Source organism: Chelonoidis abingdonii, chromosome 23, assembly GCF_003597395.2.
Source record: "Chelonoidis abingdonii isolate Lonesome George chromosome 23, CheloAbing_2.0, whole genome shotgun sequence".
Lineage (NCBI taxonomy): Eukaryota > Metazoa > Chordata > Testudines > Testudinidae > Chelonoidis > Chelonoidis abingdonii.
Window position 1 is genome coordinate 5,946,483 of NC_133791.1, and position 23,242 is coordinate 5,969,724.

Below are 23,242 nucleotides of genomic sequence, written 5' to 3' on the forward strand. Positions count from 1 at the left end.
TGTGGGATGCAGATCAGGTTGATTGTGCTCCATGTATTCTTGAATGCCCAGCTGCTAGCCCCCGACCCACATTGGGCACCACTAGTCCTCATTCCTTTTTTGATGTCCCGTTCGAAGAGGATAGCTAATGGACATATGGGCACTAGAAATCAGCACGGGCCACCGAAACCGTACAGTCATCTGGAACTATGCAACTGATCAGGGCCATCCGTTTAAACCCACGTCTGGCATAGCTAAGATACTAGCAGGTTTTCGCCAGAGTGGGCTCCCTAAGGGATCTGACAGACACGGCAGGAACCGTTTACGTTCAAAACTATGAAAGATTTAGTTGCCCTGTCGTAACAAAGCCACCAAATTTCCGGCGACTCGTCTCCTCCACAACAGACGACTAAAGTCGAAAGATTCATGAAACCCGTCAAAGTATGATCGGAAGTGGATAGCACAGGCATCGCGAAGGACTGGGACTCTTTTGCGTCATTAATGTTCGCTATACGGGAAGTTTCCAGGAGTCCACGGTTTATTCTCTTTGAATCTTATATGGACGCACCACGGGGATATTGGATATCGCAAGGGATTGGCGGACACCCACCCAGGAGAATATTATTGAGCATGTGAACGATGCGAGGAGGGTAACTCGAGTAACCAGTAGTACGGGGCTTTAGAAAGACAGAGGCAGCGCGACCAACTAACAACCGTTCTGGCGAATGTCGCGATTTGCGGGACGGTGATGGTGTTAGTGCGACCAAGAAAGCAATCACTAGCCATTGGCGGACCATATGGAGATAGTGAAGATTGGAGAGTGATTATAAAGGTTGACAACAGACGCCGGAGCCCAGAGCAGAGTACACATCAACTATGAGTCTGGAGAGAGGCAGACGTGTCTGGTACTCGAGGAGCTCATCATAGCGCGAGGCCGCAGGAGGTAAAGTTAATTCATGATTAACCCAGAAACGGATGAAGTCTTGAATGTGACGCAAGGAGTATTTTGTTACCAACAGGCGAACGGCACTAGTCAACATCTCATGTGTATAGCCCGGAGTCAGTGACGATAGACATAGTCGATCGACGCGAAAAAGGGAAGAATTAGGATGGCATTGCGAAAGATGCTGGACTCGGGTCATTGAAGAATCCAAGCCAGTGTCCAGTCGTCGTACTAGTCCCCAAGCTGATGGCACTGAGGTTTTTGTCACAGACTTCCGGAAATTAATGAGTATCCACTTCGATTGCTCACGATACACGCCTGACGAGTGGTGACTCAGTTAGGCAAGGCAATAACCTGCCACCTAGTGACAACGGTATTGGAAATACTACTGGCCAGCGATGCCAGTGAAAGACTGCTTTTTTCTACACCGATGGCTGTTCAGTACTGTCTCTAACTGTCGGACTCCATGGGCCCTGCACATTCCAAGACGATGCATAAGTTATTACGCCCATGACACTCTGCGCGTTATTGAGACTTTAGTTATCATAGGTGATTGGCGACCCTGGACAAGTGGAGCAGTGCTGGAAGCTTTGCGAAGGTGTCTCAGCCATAATTCTCTGAACATGCGGGGTGATAGGACTAGATCTAGGCACAATCTGGGCATGTCGTAGGGAGAGTGGTGGAGCCAATGGAAAGGGGAGCAATACAAGATTGGCTCGAAATCCGCGAAGAGCAGGTGCATAGATTTTGGGGTATAGTGGTATACTCATCGGATCTCTCATTTTGCCACAAGAGGGGCATTGCGATCTGATTAAAACTCGGGGCGAGTAGTGAAGTGGAAGATGCGGGGAAGCAGCATTTGCGATTTGGCAGCCTATGCTGCCATTTGGTATCTCATGGCCAGATTTGAGAGGATTCATCTGCCGACGGACGCCCGGAGGTGGGACTGGTGCCGTCTTTCTGAACATTTGGTACGGGGGGAGCACCTCATCTTGTTACTCAGCGAGTACTCTCCAGGGAACAAATACGTCGTGTTGAAGGATGTTTCTGGCGAAAATGGGGTATGGAGACTCTCTGCCGTATTCTGGGGGGCGGTTTACCCTTGTTGACTCTAGGCCGCTCCTGGATGAAGGAACAAAGAAAGCCTGAGTGACGAGGTGGTTCCTCTGCTTTGCACTTTTATTTTCGGGTCCAGCATGGGCTTGGAACCAGGCATGCTGATGGCCTCTCACGCCCAACACTGCTCTCGTCCGAGTAGCCAACCTGGTTGTTGAGCAGCAGGCGAGGATATGTGATACGCGTGGCAGAAGGCAGCTAAGAGTGTTAGCAGGGGCCTTATTCCTGCAGGGATCGGAAGATTTGCTTTAGATTAACTAGAACGCTGTGCGCACTGAGACCTGCTCAATTAGAGACTGACTAGTTAAGCACTGACTCCAGTCATGGGATATAACACCTGTTTAGTCAGACGGGGGTGGTTAATTGAAGGAGAAGGGGCTATTGGGCAGGTGAGTTGCGAAGAGAGGTTGTCAAAGAAGAAGGTAGTTTGAGTGGAGTGTTCGGTGATTGGGAAAGGCCAACAGAAACCTAGTAGGGGCAACCAGCTTGTATAAAGGGCGAGAAGCCTTCAAAGTGAGGTCATGGAGGGAAGTACCAGGGGAACGAAACGCTAGTCAAGTGGTTCACCAAACCAGGGCTGGGTGGCCTGGCAGTAGAGGGAGGCCAGTCTCCTCTCTCACACTCCTCCAGACACTAGGGGGTGATTAAGAACTGGTTAGCGGCAGAGCATATCGCCTGACCTCTACCAGAGAGAATGAAACGCGAGAGACCCAGTACGGATTTGCAAGAAAATAAGATTGAAAATCAGCTCAGGCTGAAAATGTGGATATAAGTTTTCAACTTTACTGCTGTAATATGTCTTAAGATTATATAGAGGTTTTGGATGAACTGAATTTAATGCTAAAGTTGATTTTATTACTGATTTCTGCTAGTTGCAAATTTAGCTCCACACGTATAATTTTTCAGTAGGAAGGATGCTGAAAGTCTTTTCATTATTGCCTTTAATTCTTCGTTTAGATTTGGTATACTTCTTATATTCAAAAAATCAGTTTTTACTCTGCTATCTGAAATGTGTCTGTTAATATTAATTGTTGAATTACTGGTAATGTTCTTTTTTAATGTTTCTATTTAATAAAAAATTCCTGTTGTTCTAATTGTCCAATCTCCCATTATGGTAGAGTGATTACAAAGCGTTCTGCAGTCAATATGGCTTGCTAGATATAGCAGAGAGCATTTACTTAAAGTGTGAAAATACTCCTAGGATAGTGTCTTTGTCTGTGTAATCCACTTAGTGGCATACGAAGATTTCAAGGGGAAAACTGCCGCAATTCACTGTCTTTAAAATCTCTCCTTTCAATGCTCTGTGCTCCTTCCCTCCGTCTCCCCAAAAAATCCGCTACAACTGTTTTAAAAGGAAACTCAGTAACAAGAAGTTCTGCAAAGTTGATAAATATATTTTGCTGTGTGTGCATGCAGGTAATAGGGTTCAAGAACTTCAAGTGAATGGTTGTTTCTAATACTTAAAAGATTGGATGGGATGCTACCAGGAAAGCTGTAAGCAAGACAAGTAGTAATTCTTCTGCTCTACTCCATGCTGATTAAGCCTCAACTGGAGTATTGTGTCCAGTTCTGAGTGCCACATTTCAGAAAGGATGTGGACATACTGGAGAAAGTTCAGGGAAGAGCAATAAAAATGATTAAAGATCTAGAGAACATGATCAATGAGGAAACATTGAAAAAATTGGGTTTCTTTAGTCTGGAGAAGAGAAAACTGGATATGATAAGTTTTCCAGTACATAAAAGGTTGTTACAAGGAAGAGGGAGAAAAATTGTCCTCTTTAACCTCTGAGGACAGGACAAGAAACCATGGGCTTAAATTGCAACAAGAGCTGTTTAGGTAGGATGTCAGGAAAAACTTCCTGTCACAGTAGTTAAGCACTGGAATAAATTGCCTAGGGAGGTTGTGGAATCTGTCATTGTCTAACCTGCTCTTCAAAATCTTCAAACATCTGTCAGGGACGGTCTAGATAATACTCTGTCCTGCCTTGAGTGCAGGGGACTGGACTAGTAGTCCTCTTCAGGTCCCCCTTCCAGTCCTATGATTCTATGATTTTTCAGGGCCGCCCAGAGGATTCAGGAGATCTGAGGTCTTCAGCAGCAAATTGCCGCAGAAGACCCGGCACTTCGGCGGCGGGTCCAGGGGCGGAAGGACCCCCCGCTGCCGAATTGCCACCGAAGACCCGGAGCGGAAGAAGCTCCGGGGCCCGGGCCCTGCAAGTTTTCCGGGACCCCCGGAGCAAGTGAAGGACTCCGTTCCAGGGCCCCCGAAAAAATCTTGTAGGGGCCCCTGCGGAGCCCAGAGCAAATTGCCCCACTTGCCGCCCCTCTCCCTCCCCGGGGCAGCCCTGTGATTTTTGTCCTCCAAGCCGCTGTGAGAAATACCTAGGATATAGTTTGATTAAATGTAAGAACCCCCAACACCCCAACCAATTCAAAAATTCTCCTCAAAACCCTTGAATGTTGATCATTCCCAATTTGCAAGGAAGTATCACATCTCTGTGACATAACATATGAACTATTAACGTGAAGGAGTTCATTAGTGCCAACATATGTTTCATTTAGACGTCTTCCTAACCTGGTTTCAAGCCTACGGATTTTATGGCAAGGGGACTACTTGCACCAAGGATTAGCAGGACTGGGTCACTACGCCGCAAGAGAAACACCTCATAATCTTTGTCAATAAATAGACAATTCAGAGTTTTTGCCTGTTTTCCAGCATGATTAGAACTCCCGTCAGAAAAGGATACTCTAAACATACCACCCGTATATTCATGAATAGAAGCTAAACCAAGAAGGTTTCAATTTTCATTTTGTTCTGTTGCTTTTTATTTTGCTTCTTGGCCCAATACCAATTGACATTTGCTTCTGCAGTTTTTAACAAGAGTCACTATTTCCTGTCACAACTTGATGTATGTATTACATCAAGTTATTTTATATCCATATTGTTCCACTATTTAATATGACTCATTAAAATAAGACACTTGTATTGTGTTCCAACACCTGGTTCTCCAGATACTTAGAAACAAACAGTCTCTTCAATGGTAGCCTATATTCATATTATGATGAGATGTAGCAGTGTGATATGTACTATTGCAAGGATTACTACCTTGGTCTCCATACAAATTAACTAAGGCACAGATCATTCTTTCCAATTTTGATCTCTCGCCACCTTTACTTTCTTCTTTTTAAAATTCATTTTTCTTAAAAATTTTCATGTGTTAGAGTCTCCACCACTGATTTTTTTCTTGAAATGTTTCAGATTTATAGGCCAAGGTGTTTGAGAGATGTGACACAGTAGTAGATTTTTGCTTATGAAAAAAGTCCTGCAATATTGTTCAGAGATGTCCCAAAACCTGCTTTTTTATGGTTATTCTCTGTCCAAATGATTTTGAATAAAATCATTTAAACTGTCTGACCTATGCAAGCATGACAAGTAATGACTACTTAAAAAAAAATGGATTTATCAGGTTTTTTCCCCCCATCCTTATAATTGCCTCTTACAATTTTTTTCAACATTACAATTAGCTCTATTAGGCCAGATAGCTTTGCCATATTTGAAAATATCTGATTAAGAAGTTGTAATTAATGCATGCATTTCATTTTCATAATTTCTAATTGATCATTTAATTATACATCAAATTAAGCTGTATACTAAATATGCTATTATAAAACTGGAGATGTACATTTAGTCTGTGCATACACTAGGGGAAAGACAGATGATAGAGACAGAGGTAGAAATATATACAAGGTTTTTTGGGCCAAATGTTGTACCATCATTAGCCTCTGTGGAAGCGCTAGTGTACACAGGTTTCATGGTTGCCACCGGGTGTGTTTTAAATCCTGGGACATATGTGGCCCAGATCCTATAAATACTTACACACAGCTTATTATGCACGTGATCAGTCCCATCAGCTGCAACTGCACTACACATGCATGTAAAATTCAGCACATGCCTACGTGTTACAGGATCTGAGCCTAATCCAGGCCAGAATATGTAAATGACAGTAGTAGCTGATATCTGGACTACAGTGGTAGCCATGATAAGAATTTTTAGGAAAAATAAACGCCTAGTACACTTTCACACTGAACACAAATTCAAATTCATTTCATTGCAATATTTCCAGCTTGTTTTCCTTTCTTAAATTTCCTCGCCAATTTTGCTCATTTTCTATATCTATCTACCTACCAGTATGTGTGTTTCAATAAACCTCTTCATAGCTCATTCTCTCAATGATCTAAAAACTCACAGTACTGCATTTGTGACAACTAACTATTCCTCGGGGACAGGGGGGGAAGAGAACCTACAACAAATACAGGACTATGATGACTTCAGATTCAAACAGAAGAAGAAACTTGTTTGTGAGAGAAAGCTTTTATTCAATGGCAATCAATAATAAAGAATAGAACTCAAAAGAGACTGCTTTTTGCAGTTTCTCTGCTCAGGTCTGAGTGTGTTAAGATCTTGTTTAAAATGTAGATAAAGTTGACTGCTCATATTAACCAAGCGTAGATGGCTAGATTGTAATACAAATGTACTGTAATATTTGCACATTTTTCCTATCTTTCTTACATCAAGAGCTGCTAGGTGGCACACAGATAAACTCACAGGATTTTGAACCACATTGTTATTTGAAAAGAAAAAACTCTGAAATGACTATTTAACTCTAAGAACATCACAGTATTTGTACTAAAGGGGAGTTTTAACACCCTTACAGTACACCTCACCATACCTACAACTAACATTGGTAATAGTGCATGTCAGCAGGATTGTTGGGATAATCAAAATACATAATAAAATAGCTCATATTAAAAATGTCATACACTGGTTGGGAACCCATTAAACAATGACATAAATGTAAGGTGTTAACACATGCACCAAAATATGATGAAATTACCTTTTTCAACCCCCAATGGGCATCCATTACCACTTTAGCTAGGTTCCTTGTTATTTCTTATATCAAAAGTAACTGTCACATTAAGAAGCTGAACACTTCCCACCTGTGATTAACAGTACTGTTTCTTTAATCAGGGTAATATATGCAAACAGCATGCATTTTAGCCATTTTGCCCAACAAGCTGCCAGACAGCAACCTTAGATTCTCAAATGCCAACCATTTCATCATTACAGTCACCCTTCTCTTACATATCCACCGTACCTTTTGAGAGCTCAAGAACGTACTCCCAACCTACAGGCTGGCTCCGGCAGCCACAGTGACAGTCCCAGACTCCTCCCATTACTCTTGGCCTTCCCATGATTCACTATATTCTTGAAAGCTGCACATGCTGTCTTGCATTCCTCCCCTTGCACTCAGGCTTATACCAAACTCTGATGGCTCTGATGTAACTGTTCCAAGCCCCAAAACTGTGAAAGTCTGTCTAGCCTAGCAAACCTGTAAGCTACAGTATGGCTTTCAGATCCTCTTCTGCGGAATCAATCACTTACAGGAACACAGTGCTCTTCAGAAAATGGTTAAGTCACTCTGAATTCTTACTAGTACTAGTCACAGAGTGAATGATCTTTCTGAAGCCATCTACACTATTTATAAGGATTTGTAGTTCTGCACAGGAGGAACCCTGCACCAGTGAAGAACCAGTTGTAAGAATGGGACGTAAGATCACAAACAAGAAACACAGAGTGGGGGAAAGGAATAGTCAACTTTTTCCTTTTTTAAAAAATATTGACTATACCTGCTGCACCTTTCTATCTTTAACTGGCTAGTTTCTCACAGGTATAATGGAGAAGAAATCCAAGGTCCAAGCCTAGCTGACTACTGAGGAAGGAAAGCCTCACAGTTCTCTCACCCAAAGCCCTGGATTTCAGGAGGGGCCAGAGGAGTCTACATGCTTAGACTCCAAGTACAAATGGCAAAAAGAGAGCGGATCCATTGGACATTTTTTGTAAATGTTCAGGAACAATTTGAATTCAGGCCTTCTGGGCTTCTTCTGACACATTCATGTCAAATTATGTGAGTTTTCTATTTATTTTGTCACAAATTAAAAATAATTAAGAGAGTCATTCTGGGATCAGGCTAAACAGCTTACAAAATGACTAACTATAAAAGGCCTCCAATAATAAGATGTTTAAAGAAAATGTCAGACTGCAAAAACGACAACTTAGTGACTGACATCCTTGAGTGAGGCACTGCAGATCGAGAAACAGGAACTGAGGGTTAGTTTTCAATTACATATACTTATAATCTTAGGGGCAGTCACCATTGTGTGTGGGCACAAAGGCTTGTGATCATCTAAATTAATAACTCTTTTACTGGGTTCCTATTCAAGTACACTTGAGGTTCACAGTGAAAGAGAAAAGATTATATAATTGAAGGCACTTCAATACTGCAACTGAGCTGTGTACAGTGTTATAAGCCCACTTAAAATATATATAGTACAGAAGATTTTTTTTATTTTTAATTTTATTTTTTAACATTATGCTGACAATCAAGGAGGTTAAAATTCAGGATCTTACAAGTGCCCATTTCAAATTGCTATTTTTGAGAAGTATTTGTAAAAGTTATGAGTAAGTAAATCAACAAGCACAATCTACAGTGCTGTTGAATATAAGGGAATATTAATAGAGTTGTACGTTCAAGCCCCACCCACCCCTTCACATGATATACCCTTCATTTGTGCAGTATTTTTAAAAATAAGAAATAAACAGAAAGAATTAAAATAGGAGTAAGACAAGACACTAAGCGGACTACAGTGTTTGCCTTGCAATAGGTGTATTAAAAAAGGGATTTCTATTGCACAATTCATCTGATATTTTGAATAAATTCAGAAATTTACAGAATTGACGATAGAAACTCATTCAAGGCTGACGTTAGATATCTAATCTCAGACACACATATGCTTATGTATATACGTGCATGCTATATTTTGTTGTCTATGGTACACTGATGTCTTTATAACTAGCTTCAGTTGTATTCTTATGATCCTGTAGCTCTGAAATGCATTTATTCTCTACACTGAAGTTTAGTGTAAACCAGGCCTACTAGGGACTGTCAACAAAAATAAAATGACCATGTTAGTGAGGTTTCAAAACCACAGATATACATTAACTACAGGCCTAATTTTCACAAACATTTTACTAATTACTAATATAATACTGTAGATTTCTAATTAAAATGTATGTTGTCCAAAGGCATACATTTTGATCATGTGTTAAGTATAATACGCAAAAAGGTAAAACACCTTCCATAATGTGCATCAAAAACGGTATCTTAGTCACTATACTTGTTTAGTATGTGGTGAAAAGGTGCATTATGTACATACATCTCATTTAAATTTTAACACTACACAGATGCAATACCTAACCTTAACCAGCCTTAGATCTCTGTAATACATGTCAAATGGCATTTTTCCCCCTAGAGCACTGGAAACAAAACACTCTATCCAAACAATAGCAAAGATTTGATTCCTTTTACTGTCATGGGATATCATTGTTGGATCTAAAAATTAACCCACCTCTTTGCACTTAGGCTTTTATGGAATTCCAAGATGTGTATCTTATACACAGTATACGTGCTGCAAAATTCTGGCACAATGGGCTGGGTTAAGGAAGGAGGAGTCTCAGCCTTTAAAGGTATGTTCTCTTACTTGTATGGATTAAGTCAGATCCTTAATGTTGTTGTATCTTGGCATATATATGATTTGCAGCTCAAATACATATACCAGAATTTCCCCCCCAATTACATTATATACTAGTTCCGGCTCCAAGCATGTTAAGACAGGATATTAGGAGATTTAATAAAAATAATTTATATAGACAATGAATGGAAAGGAATATTGACAATAACTGTGCTTACAGAAAATCAGAACCATGAGAGAGAGGGAGAGAATCTGATCTAAAAATATCTTTAAAAAAATGAAAGCAAAAACAACAAACAACAAAAGCTTGTAAGAGCATTTAAAAGAAAACATTTCCATTAATAATGTACTACTGATCTCATCCCAGACTCTAAATAATTCAAAAACTTCAGACTTTTTCTAGTTGTTGTGCAGTGAATAATATTGCATACTGAATTCACATAAACAAGCATCTCCCTTTTCCTTTTCCTTCCCCATGTTCCAAATACAGGAAAAGCACACGCTGAAAAAACAATGACTGCAGAGCATTACCCCAAAAATGGCATTTTTAGCAACAGTACTCACTCTGTTAAAGCGTTTGGCTTGAAACAGATGCCCATTCACTCGGTAGAGCTTCCTCCATCTTCTTGCTCCACGTCGGTAGATTGATTCTAAGAAGGAAATTAAAAAGGTGTAAAGCAGCAGCATAGTAACATAGCAATACCAGATACACCATGTCAAGCAAGTTGTGACTTAAAACATTCTTGCTTTTCTCAACACTAACGCACAGCTAAAATCCCTGCTGATAGAATCAAGATTTATTTTTTTTTTATTTAAAAGAAGCCTTAAATGACAGCTTCTGGAGGATGTGCTTTCGCCACTGCCTCTCCCTTTTCTCTATCCCTCTCTTTTTCTCACATGATTATAATCTTGTTACAGTTCCTTGGCTACTTGCTGTTTCAAGCTCAGGTGAGATGGATAGATATAGTTAAAGAAACAGTGTTCCTCTATAAACCTCATGCTACTTATCTGTCACCTTAATGGGTAAACATGTAAAGAATATGTGTTAGCTGATGATAATGGAATATTTTATATAGTATTAAAACACTACAAAATCTTGTGTCCTGTTTTCCTCTCTCCTGCTTTACAGAACCCTCGTGCAAAAGGGCTAACATTTTCCACTAGGAGTCTAATATGCTGGTTGTAAGGGCAATCTCCTAACCAAATCAGCCTGACAATTGGTAACAACTAGGGTTCAGCAATTCATTTTTTCCAATTTGGTGACAAAACAAAAAATAAATAAATCCAGACACAGTTTAGGCTCATTTCAAATCAAAACTAACTCTCACCAAAGCAAGCAAAATTTTTTTTTAAAAAATGTGTTTGGGTTGATTTGAAACAAAAAGTCAATTTGAAAGAAATGTTGAAATGGTTTATTTAGAAAAATCTGAAACAAGCCATTTTGACTTTGTCAAGAAAAATCAACTAATTTTTTATTTGGCTGAAACTATTTGCTGAATTCCTCCTGAATTTATGGACAGTTTTGGTCACTGCCAAACTGTATTCTATTAAGTGAAACAATTTTGCTTAGCTCTAGCAGTGAAGAGCACCCGATTCTGATTCCTTAACCTGCTATCCAACAATCCTCAGAAGATTTCTGTGTGGCTAGATCCCTAACCCAAGTATCTTGAAACTCTGTAAACTTGAGTTACTTACCAACTGATCTACTGAGATGTTCTCTGGCACATTATCCAGGGATATTTTTTAAAAAGTAATGAATAAAGGTAGTTTAGTAGATTTTAAAAAATAAAAGTGGTAAGTCCGTGAAACTCAAGCAAATTATTTTAATTAACAAAGGAAAACAGAGAATATTTTATTGCTTGTAAAAATGAGGTCAGAACAAAAATCCAGATTACATTTAAAGAAATGGATTTATAAAATGTATTTGTTTGTTTTCTTATGATACAGTACTGAACTCTGAAGTGGGAAGACAGTCAGTGTTTAATCCTTGGTAAATTAATTCAAAATTACCTTCAGGTCATCATCTTTAAACTTTTTGGCTTTTAAGACATCAGAAACAAATCCTAAATTTAAACACATTTCTGAAGCCTATATTATTATAAGTTGACTCACTTTTAACAATGGCAAATATACAACTGTGAGTATTGTTAGACTAAAAATAGATAATGAAATAAAATGATCTTCCAACAAAAGAAAAATGCATTAAAGTCTGCATTAGCTAAAACTACTTTTGATCTTTTTTCCCTGCGTGTGTAATAAGTGCACTTTGGTACTGCAACCAATTTTTAGATTTCTTACTGTTTGTCCTACAAAATCAAGGCAAGTCATTTCTAGAAAGGGGACAAAGGACTATTTTGAAGGATTCTGGCCATACTGGAAATTTCAGCCCCAAATCTGAACACACGTGCACACATGTATAAATTTACTCATGCAAGTAGTCCCACTGTAAATTTAAGGATCAAGACCACAGTACCTTTAATTTTTTTTATTTTTTTAAATAAAGGGTTAACAAGAGAAGCATCAAATACAGAGCTGCTAGTCTAGATACAGCCTATGTGATGGGATTCTGTACCCACATGGCTGTTCATGATATACAAAAATCTAAGCTTTCATTAAGAAGTAGTTTCTATTTTCATTGTTGCAAAGGAAATATTCCATATATGAATTTAATGTACCCAGTGCAAGGCTGTCTGCCTGAAACTATGGCTCTGAGAGGTATGAACTTCACTACCTACTATTAATTCCAATGGTAACTCTCAAGGCCTAATTGCATTTTAAAAGAATCTCTATTTCACTGCTTATTTAACATTCAAATAGGGGAAAGGATTGGACTTGAAGTCCACTACTGGAAACGGGAGTTGGTGCAGAGAAGGGAAGGCGGGAGAAACACAGATACCCGAGCAAGAGATAGGAGATAGAGGTGATGGTGAAGGAAAAAAAGAAACAAAGGGAAAAACAGCACTGGTCCGCAAGATGAGCATGTTTTCCTGTTGTGCTATGCTGAATGAAACAAAACACAAAATAAATTGTAACTGGAAATTTAAAGGTTATATTCGATTCTTGATCTTTGGGCAAACTTCCCCGTGACAGTGGGAGATCAATTGTGGATTGCTGGATGGGATGGCCTGCATCCTAAAGAGTTTTAGTCTTTTAGCTAACAACTGAAAGTGCTCTTGGAAACTGCCCCATCCTACAAGCAACTGTGGATTAACAGGCTGTGGTTTTGGGTAATAGCAATATTTATTTCCACCAGTTCCTCAGCTTGATTCCTCTGTCCCACCATAATAACCATAGTTTTCTCTTGGTTGAGTCTGAGCCAGCTCATTCTAATTCAAGCATTGGTCCCAGCAAGACACTGGACCAGAGAGTCAACTGCACTGGCTAGGTGTGACAAAGACAAAAAAACAGAGCACCATGTGTATATGGAAGGCTACATCTACACTACAGGATAAATTCGAATTAGCTTAAACTGATTTTATAAAACATATATTATAAAGTCGATTGTGCGCGTCCACACTAGGCACATTAATTCGGTGGTGTGCGTCCATGGTCCGAGTATAGCGTCGATTTCTGGAGCGGTGCACTGTGGGTAGCTATCGTAAAATAATGAGGTCAATAACGTCGATTTGCGTCCACACTAACCCTAATCCGATATAGTAATATTGATTTTAGCATTACTCCTATCGTTTTGTAGGAGTACAGAAATCGATTTAAAGAGCCCTTTAAATTGATATAAAGACCAGTGTAGGGTGGACGGGTGCAGCGTTAAATCGATTTAACGCTGTTAAAATCGGTTTAACAGTGTAGTGTAGACCGGGCCGAAGACTCCACAACCCAAGCAACCTTATGATCTCTGACATCGGCCTCACATACAAATTCATCAGCACAGAATATTGCAGTAACCTCACGTGAGACTGTCCTCACAGTAGCAGGTCCATTTCACTACACTATCCCTGTGAGACCTCTCAGCAGGAAAAGAACAGTGACTCCAAAAATGACTCCATGCCTAACACAGACAGCAGCCATGTCTGCAATACTTTGTGGTCAATGGTATCGAAAGCAGCTGGCAGGGCTAATAAAATCAGTATGGACATAGGATTCTTGATCACCACCAGAAGTTGGAGATAGTGAGCAATGAAAACAGGGCAGTCTCCATACTACATGCAGGACAAAAATTGGATTGACCAGGGACAACAAAATCTGAAGAATTTAGGATTCACCTATTTATTTCCAATCTTTGCCAAAAGGGAGAGATTACATTCTAAAAATAATTAGCTAAACTATCAATGTCAAAAACATTTCTTTGAGCAAGTGCCTAAGTAACTCTTCCTTATGCATGGATAGCACCATGGGATGCACTGACCATCAGGTAGAATGTTTTTTTTATAATCAGTCACTGAGAATGTGGTCTATATGGAGTCAGAAAATGGGGAATAGTATAAACACAGAACTGACAGACACTGCAGATGCTTTCTATCAAAAACAATGGCTGTAACGTGTTAGAGAATACTTAGTAAACATTAACTCAAAATGAAAATGGCTGGCTCACATTTTTAGTGTTCTTTTTTCCACCTTTTCCAATGGTCACATTTCAGAACTACCTATCACAGCTTTCAAGGACTACAGAGTGGGAAGATAAGGACTGGAATGGGTGCTCTTGCCTCATTTCCTTGAAAGGAGGGACAAGCTTGCCCTCCTGACACCAGGTAGCTGAAGACAGAGATGAGAAGCCACAGTTCTGATAACACAATGGGGTGGCAGAAATTTGTACAACAGCAGCACTCCCAGACCATCTTACAAATAGGTGGTAAAGAGTGTTCTGTAATTTTTATCTCTAGAAAAACAACTGTAATGCAAAGATCCAATTATCTAAATCCTCCTTTTGGTTTATGATTTAAAAAAGAGAGAGGCAGCGTAGCATCCTAGTACAGTCACATTACATTTTCTTTATTGTTTGACTACTGCTCCAGATGGACCAAAAAGTGTAACAAAACCATGGAATGAAGAGATAGGAGTAAGCTAAGTAGTATGAAGAGTAGGGAGGAAACTGCTGACTTTGAAAACAAATAATGTAATTAGCCCTCAGCTACACTAGCCCTAACAGTTTTTTTTTTCTTAGTCCATGAATGAGTTCAATGGTTGGCAAATCCTTTAATATACTTTTTCTTCATTTTATCATATTTCACAAAAAATCTTATGTTTAAAGAAACCAGTACCTATTTTGCTAGTCAACCCAATATGAAGTTCACTTGATGAAATACACTCCCTAACTTCCGGTCGCCTTCCCAATACAAACTAATTTTCACTTGAAAAAGAAATGTATTGCTGTTGGTATTTCTGGACACTTTTTGTGTATCAATACCACTGCATGCCTCAGTACCAACTGAATAGAGACATTTCTGCTTGGGACTCAAGATAGAGCTACCAACTAGCCCTGGCACTTAAAGTTGCCAATAAGCAGCCACAAGGTCTGAAAGCCTCCATCAAAGGAGAATTAGGAAATCTACTTGCGGCATTCTATGATAATGATGTAAGAATAAGGAATGCCAGTAAGTGACCAGTCTTTATTTTCTGGCTCGATTCAAATGACATTGGTCAGGGTCACAAAAGCTTACATTCCCATCATAGGGGAGAGGTTAGCAATTACTGACTCTGATGGCTGTTGGATGTAATAAAAAAACCTCCATCGTATATATCAAAATAACCATCACAAAACTAATACAGCTAATTAATCTTTCACTCACACACGCATGATGTCTAGCATGGAAGTCAGTAGACCTGAATCCCTTAGAGGAGCGAGGGGATTACTCTGCCTCTTAAAGGATATCTGTCAATAACTACTATTCTTGAACTTCAAAAGGTCTCTCAAAACAATTTCTTCCTGGTTCCACTCATTCAGCTGCTAAGATAGATCAGCCTCCCTCTCCCTCAAAGACCTAATTAACAAAGGCCATGTCTACACTACCCGCCGGATCGGCAGGTAGTAACTGATCTATCGGGGGATCAATTAATCGTGTCTCATCTGGATGCGATAAATCGATCCCCAAATCAATGCCCGTACTCCACCTCGGCAGGAGGAGTAAGCGGAGTTAACAGGGGAGCCACAGCAATTTACTTGCCGCCGTGAGGACAGCCAGGTAAGTAGAACTAAGATACTTCAACTTCACCTATGCGAATAGAATAGCTGAAGTTGCACATCTTAGATCGTTCCCTCCCACCCCCAGTGTAGACTAGCCCAAAGAGTCTGAGATCTGAGTCAATCTCTAAATGTCATTTAGCCCTATCTGACACTTGTTCCTGTTCACTGTCAGGCTCTTTAGCACACTATAATACAGTATGCATTCTCATTTTGCGGTTTCGTTTTTGCCCCAAATCAACAGTTACTTTCCCCACGTTCAGATCCTCAAAGATTCAGGACATCATGTTGGACACTTGACTCAGATGGAATCCTGAATGAAAATCAAACATATCTACCACCTGTAGGCTTTTGAATTTTCCGTCTCACGCAAGACTTGCCAAAATCATTGGTTTGCATCCAAAATGGAAAATTATTTTGCATGTTAAAATCTATACATGATCTCTTCAACTGTTGTTCTCATAGAGTAGCATTTAACAGCCTTATCCAAATCTTTTGGATGTACACAAATCCTTTACTTGTTTGTTATTACAGTGGCCATCCTGTAAACTCAGTCAGTTGGTGTCTGAATTTCCTCTGCAACGTCTAAATATATCACGTCAAATTCAACTTTAATCTCATTGACAGTGGGACTTGGTGCATGTGTTTTGGCAACACGCTGGAATGTATCAATGTAATGTATAGCCTAAAGAACCTAGGACCATAAAAAGCCTGATCAAGTTCTTTAAGGTCTTTTGTATTCTGTTTAGTAGGCAAGCTGATCATCGATGTTTGCAAACGTTTGTCAACCCAAGGCTACACAGTACGACAGAAAGTCCTATTTCAAACTGAATGATAGCTCAGTCAAACATGCCACTGTGGCTCTCCTACAGGGCTCATTCTGTATCCACTACAAGAAACAAAAGCTTTAACATTGGACAGTTAATCATTTTGTTTATGCTTCCTGTGATCACGCTACATTCAGCTCCATTATCAATTTTGATTGCTTTTTGTTCATTTATTTCCAATACCACAAACCAATCTGTTTGTTAAACCTTGCTTCACAAATTTATTAAGGAGATCCAACAAAGAACTCTGCCTCTGCAACATAAGAGCTTTGCCCTCTGGCTGCAGGTTCGCCAAAGTCTTTCCTATTTTTTTTTTGTATAAAATATATATAAAAAAATTCATTCTGCTTAGAGCAACACATGTTTGCAAAATGGTTGCTTTTACTAAACACATGACACCTGAAACCTTGTATTGGGTACCTTTGTGTTATGTTTTAATTAATTCCACATTTATGATAAACAAATTAAATATAGTCTCTGCTATTTATCTATGCATTCTGTTCTTCATACTCTGGTATGATTTTTAATTAGATGCACTTCAGTTCTTTCACTGCTTCCTCACACTTATATTTTTGAAACAATTTTGCACTAGTCCTGCAAATATCCACTGTTCTTCACAAAGCCGAGAACATGGATGTTTTAACCTGAATTTCATTTACACAACAAATAATTATGTCAGTGTATAGGTTAACTTCTCAAATTCACATGCTTTATTACATGTCTGTAATCTAATACTCAGAAGTTCTCCATGGCAGCTGATATCTTTTACATAAAGTGTACTTTTCCCCAAGTGACATTATCGATGGGATAAAAAAATCTTTGATGTTTTAATTATTTTATCTAGCAGTTCTCATTCTTCTTTATGCTCCTCCTGGATGATATTACACATCTTCAGTGTTGTTGGGCCTTCTGCATGTATCAGTATGGAGGATTTTACCTTCTCCAATTCCTCTTTGGAAAGAAAAAATCCTGTCTGAGCAATGTACAGACAGGGCAAACACTAGGTATATGCTTGGGCATAGACTCTTGCAACAGTAAACCAGACTTATTTATATAGTACCCAAAAGCATGTAAGACAACAGGTCCCTGCCAGAAAGAACTCACAATCTCAGACGAAATCTGGATCAAGGATGGGGGGAGGAGGGAATCAAACATAATGGCAAAATAACCAAAGTGATGTGTGGTATGTGACATTTTGGGTCACATGCTTTCTAGGTACCATGCTTTCTAGGCACCAATAGCAAAAAAATAAAATTCTAAGCATGAGCTTTTAGGTAAAATGCCAATGTAATACCATCTAAACCACTTCTGGCAGTCAAATGTTTATTTTTGAGCACTGCATGTAGACTGACCTATGTAGTCAGTATTAGAAGCGGTCAGGACACCTATCCAATTCCCTAAAAGAAATGTTAGTAAATAATTTACATTAAATAAATCAAGTCATTGTGAATGTTGAAAAACGTGAAGTATGTCTTCTCAAAACATGGAAAGCAAGGAAAAATGCTTGGGCCTATGAATATACTAGTCTATTAAAAGAGCAGGAAATTGAAGTGGAACGTGACTAATGACATTTTCTGAAAAAGCTGAACTGAATATAACCACCCTATTGATTATCCAGATAATCTTTGGTGGAGAACTTGCATCCTTTTTGTACCACCCTAATAAAAACCAACCCTTAAAGCCATTAATGTGATCACAGAGTCTGCAAATACAATAGTTTAATCTGTAGATCTTAAAAAGACTATGTCCTTGGGCACTGATTTTGAGGAAGGGGGGTATCTGATGCTGCTTTTGGTTTTGAAAGATGTACAGTTTGATTGCAGGCAATTAAATATTTTAGACAAGTACTCCCATTTTCAGTTTCAGGTGGAAACTACAGTACCTGTGAATGTATTAATTCTGATAGCATTCATCTTTATTTTCAAAGAGACATAATCTTCTGAATAAACATGTAATAAATAAGCGCTACACAGTTAAACTCTCATTAGAGTTCCCACTCACTTCAGAACTTGGTATTAGCTCCAATGATTCATAACCTCAACAAAAATGATGCAAACAAACCACTGGGTAACTTGAATTTTAAACACTGCAATATATTCTGACCAGCTGACTGTAGTGTTCATCTGTGTGTTTTTGAGCCATAGCTTAGCATCAGTACAGTATTGTTGTATGTTGTACATATCTTGAATAGCTGATATTAATGAATGAAAAGAACATGTCCTGGGTGTCAGATTTAATTATTGCAAGTAATATTCATTATAAATGTTTACACTTCTATACAATTTTTCAGTCTAGAAAAGATAACCACTTGCAGCAGTACTGGTAAGTAAGTATCAAACAGAAAACCAGAGAAAGTTAGCAGCGACAGCAAACATATTTAGGATCAAGTTGGGCCCAATAGTGGAGATAATAGATGCCTTTGAACTTGATGGGGGCCATTAAATATTTGAAACTTGTGGCTAGATCCTCAGCTACAGTAACTTGTTATGGTTCCACTGATTTAGACAAGTTGTCTTGTCTTTAAGGAAAAGGGTTGTTGACAGAAAAAAAAAATCAGGTAAGTTTCCTTTTGTTTTTCTTAATAACCAAGTCCATATGATGGTGGCAACTCTGAGTGAGAGCCCAGGCATATAGCCTTAACAAGAAATTTAGCATAATTTGGTGTAGGGGACAGACACAGAAAGTAAACCAGAGTCTAAACAGCTGTTTTCTGGGTTTCTGAAAATGACACTGCCTCTGTGAATAATATTAATAAATTCAGATAAGCTGCACTTCGTTTCTGTCATAATATCCTTAAGATTCTCCATGTCTGTATATAAATTAGACTAAGAACATAGTATCTGATGTCTATGCCAGACATAGATCTTTGAAGTTTTATTATTTTATCGAGCAGTTCTCGTTCCTCTTTAAGCATAAACATATTACACATCTCCAGTGCTATTGGGCCTTCTGCATGTACCAAGATGTAGGATTTTACCCTCTCCAATTCCTCTTTGGAAAGAAGAAATCCTGTCTGAGCAATGTACAAAGAGCGCCTCCTGTCTCTCTTCAAACAAAGAAATAATGCAATTCTGTAGCCCAGTGTTTTTTGACCATTCGAAAATTCACACATACTATATATAACATTGAGGGCCTTGAAATGAGAAGTGAGCTTTCATATGGATGTCTATTAGGATACTCTCAAGGAATTTTAACTAACAGTTTCTATGGTAACCTGGAGTCCTAAAAGAATACAGTGTCTGAGAAAACGCATTTAAAAACTATGTTTAAATAAATGAAGTTGTGACACAAAAACTGTCAATATCTGCAATATTCAAGTTAACACTGACCCCTCCATCTTTAATACAAACTACAGGCAACTAACAAAAGTGGGTTGCATTAAGCAGGGAATGAAGCCCCAAGCCCCTTTCTGGGGTTCTATGTTTTTGCATTTAATAGTTTTTTATTCTCTATCTGTACAGCAACTGGCACAATGGACTCCCCATACTCACCGAGGCCTCTGTGCTACTGTAAATACAAATAGTAAAAAATCTCAAGTGCTGTTCATTTTTCTAACTTGCAGGAAATACCAACAGGTTTTCTTCATACTATCTGAAGCTAAAAACCCTGAAGGACACAGTATGTTCAGAACAGCTCAGATTTTACTATATCTGTGTTGGCAAAAAACAAACTCTACACGTTCTTAGAATCTACAGTAATCAGAATCTAAAAGAATAAGTTTATTAACTTTTTAGTGCTTAGTTTAGAAAGTCTACAATGAATAAAAAATGTTTTGACAAAACTAAATTTAAAACCTCTGGCATTAACCTTTGAAAACAGAAGAAATACAAAAGCAATTTTGTTCTCAATGATATTAACATCACAGCTGAGTTCTCTGAAGGTATAAATTGAAAGACTGAAACATGAATGAGGACTACTGAATAACTCCTGTGTGAGCTACTGATTTCTTTAAACACCAATAGCGTATACATGAAACATGAAAGAAATCTGAGAAGTCATGTTTGATGGAGACTTATTTTAAGTAACAACATACCAAAGATCAATTATATTTTTCTAGAGATTTAGGAAAGAAAAATAAAACTACTGTTTGAATTAAGAGCAAGACGTATAAAAAGCCTTGTTACAAATTTTATTACAAGATTTTTTTAATCTTGTTATAGCACTAATTAATATTCCAGTTCTTCACCTTGGTGCAGCATGACAGGTCACACGTGATCCAAAACCACTCGTGTGATGGAATGTAAGAAATAATGACACGTGAGAATTAGAAAATGCTACAGCTGTGCTAACCTGGAGAAAACAGTGACAGAAAACATCAGAATACAAAACAAGATTTCAACAGGGACCAGATAGGATGTGCTTTACCTATAACCAATGCATTTATGCAATGACACAATATCTTCTATAAATATCAAAACAAAATAGTTTACCTACCAACTTGGACAAAAATGTTCTAGAAAATTTGCTTCTAATTTCTAGGAGAGTTAGTATTAGAGTGAACTGTCAGTATAATGAGATGTTCCATAGGGATAATGGCAAGGAACACTCCTCCATGTTTGTAGAATGCCAGCTGGAGCACTTTATCTACTACTACTAGAGCCTCAGGGCTGCAGCAGCCTTGACTGCAGATATGCTGCCTTACACAATAAGGGATACAGACCCAGGGGTGTTAAGCCTTCAGATCCTCATATTTTAACTCATTCCCTCCATGGAAAGATGGATTAAGCCCCACACAGAATACAGCTCTATAGACCACAAGAATATAGAAACCCTTGTTCCCAGCATCCTGCTCTCTACAACAAGACTGCACTGTTGCCAATGCCTAAGTAGTTTTACATACTAGCAGAGGATTGGTTTGGCCAGGATTTGTCACCCAAGTAATTTAAAATGATTGTTCTATCAGAATAAATCCAAAAAGAGCACTGCTTTGGAGAGCCTGAGCTAATAAAAAAGTGGAACACTGATCTAAGCATCTGTAACTGTAACGCTTCTGAAACCAGTTCAAAGGTCCTATGAGAGGTCACCTTCTGTTTTATTAGGTATAAGAAAATGTACAGATTACAGTGAAGAAACTATTAGCTGGTCCTGTGGGAAGCCATAGTAGTGAACTATACAATGAGCGATTTGCTGTAACAGGTTTAGGCAGTTTGCCAAACTCTCTCACTTTAAAAATGTTGATGAAACCCCTCAGATTTACAAACAATGGCGTAAAATGTCTAAAAGTTATTAGACAAGAGGAACTCATGTCCTACTATTCTAATCTCTTTCAGAAACTGCTGATGCCCACTACTCTCTAGGGATCCTGTGTTAAAAATATGTATGTATTTACTGTAACCCTTAGGATGCATATCCTTTTCTTTTATAAATATGCTCTTTTCCATTTACCTCAGATTTCATTGTACAATGGTATACTCCTGGGGGAACTCTGCACGAAAAAATTAAAAATTCTGCACATTTTAAAATTCTGCAAAATTCTGCATATTTTATTTGTCAAAAAATATCACACTAGTTTCAATTATTTTGATAATATATTTCAAAATACCTGTGAGCAAGTATGTCTAACAATACAGACAACAAAAAAAAGATTCAGAAAATATTTTCTGACAAACAGATTCCTTAGTAGGCATATTAATACAGAACTTTGAGTAATAATTAGGCTACAATTTAGTCAAGGGTATTTTTAGTAAAAGTCAGGGGAAGGTCAGAGGCAAAAAAAAAATTAATGGCCTGTCCATGACTTTTACTAAAAATACCAGTGACTAAATCTTGAGGGGCCACTGCTGTCAGGGGGTGTCCCAGAGGAGTACTTCTCGGAGGAGGATGCCCCGAGGGGGGGGTGCTACTGGCGGTGGGGGAGGGGGAAAGAGAGAGGAGAAGCAGCACTAGGTGCCAGGGGCAGCCGAGCAGTGGCTTCTCTGGCCGCCCCAGGGACTGCTGCTCGGGAAGTTCCTGGGCAGCAGGCCCGGGGCCGTCCCAGGAACTGGCTGCAGAGCCGCTCCAACAGCAGCCATGTGGCTATCCCCGGGGCCACCTGAGCAGCTGACACCAGAGCCAGCTGCTTGGGTAGCCCTGGAGTCAGCAACAATGGGCGCTGCAGGAATCATGGAGGTCGGGGAAAGTTGCAGAATCCGTTACTTCCGCAACCTCTGTGACAAACACAGAGCCCTAGTAAAAATTCATTTAAACTACAATATAGAAATGTATTTCCTGCACCCCTCAGAAGCAGTGCAAAGACTTCGGAGAGTCAGCGGTAATGGAGGAGCTGAGAGAGAGGGAAGTAACTGCTGGAAAGAAACTTGGGTGTGAACTTGGAGGGTTGCTGGCTGTGGGTGAGAGACGTATGGAACAGTTTTCATTTTTGGGTGGAGGGGGATTGTTAGAGAGCCTCCCCCATGCAGATTGTGGCTGAGCCCTAACTTCTCAACCATTCAGGCACAAATGCCTGTCCCCTTATCTCTGCACCTCTCTCAGCTGCCCCTCCTCCCCCATATGTCCCTGCACCCCCACTCAACCAGCTCCTTCCAGCACATGAATTCTGCGCAGGGCTGACCTTACCATGAGGCAAACTGAGGCGGCAGCCTCAGGTGCCAGCCTACGGGGGGTGGGGAGGGGCAGCATCACTAGGACCCAGAGTGTAGAAAATTGTGTCTG

The 23,242-nt window shown here is 39.3% G+C and overlaps 1 protein-coding gene across 5 annotated transcripts in view; it reads right to left on the reverse strand.

The window, feature by feature from the left end:
• Nucleotides 1-23,242, reverse strand: part of PRKCZ (protein kinase C zeta) — a 150,449-nt gene that overhangs the window by 56,397 nt on the left and 70,810 nt on the right. For all 5 annotated transcript variants that reach the window (XM_075060320.1, XM_075060319.1, XM_075060323.1 and 2 more), the window contains one exon: nt 10,193-10,278. In XM_075060320.1, coding sequence (XP_074916421.1) covers nt 10,193-10,278 — 86 coding nt within the window. The remainder of the gene's footprint in view (nt 1-10,192; nt 10,279-23,242) is intronic.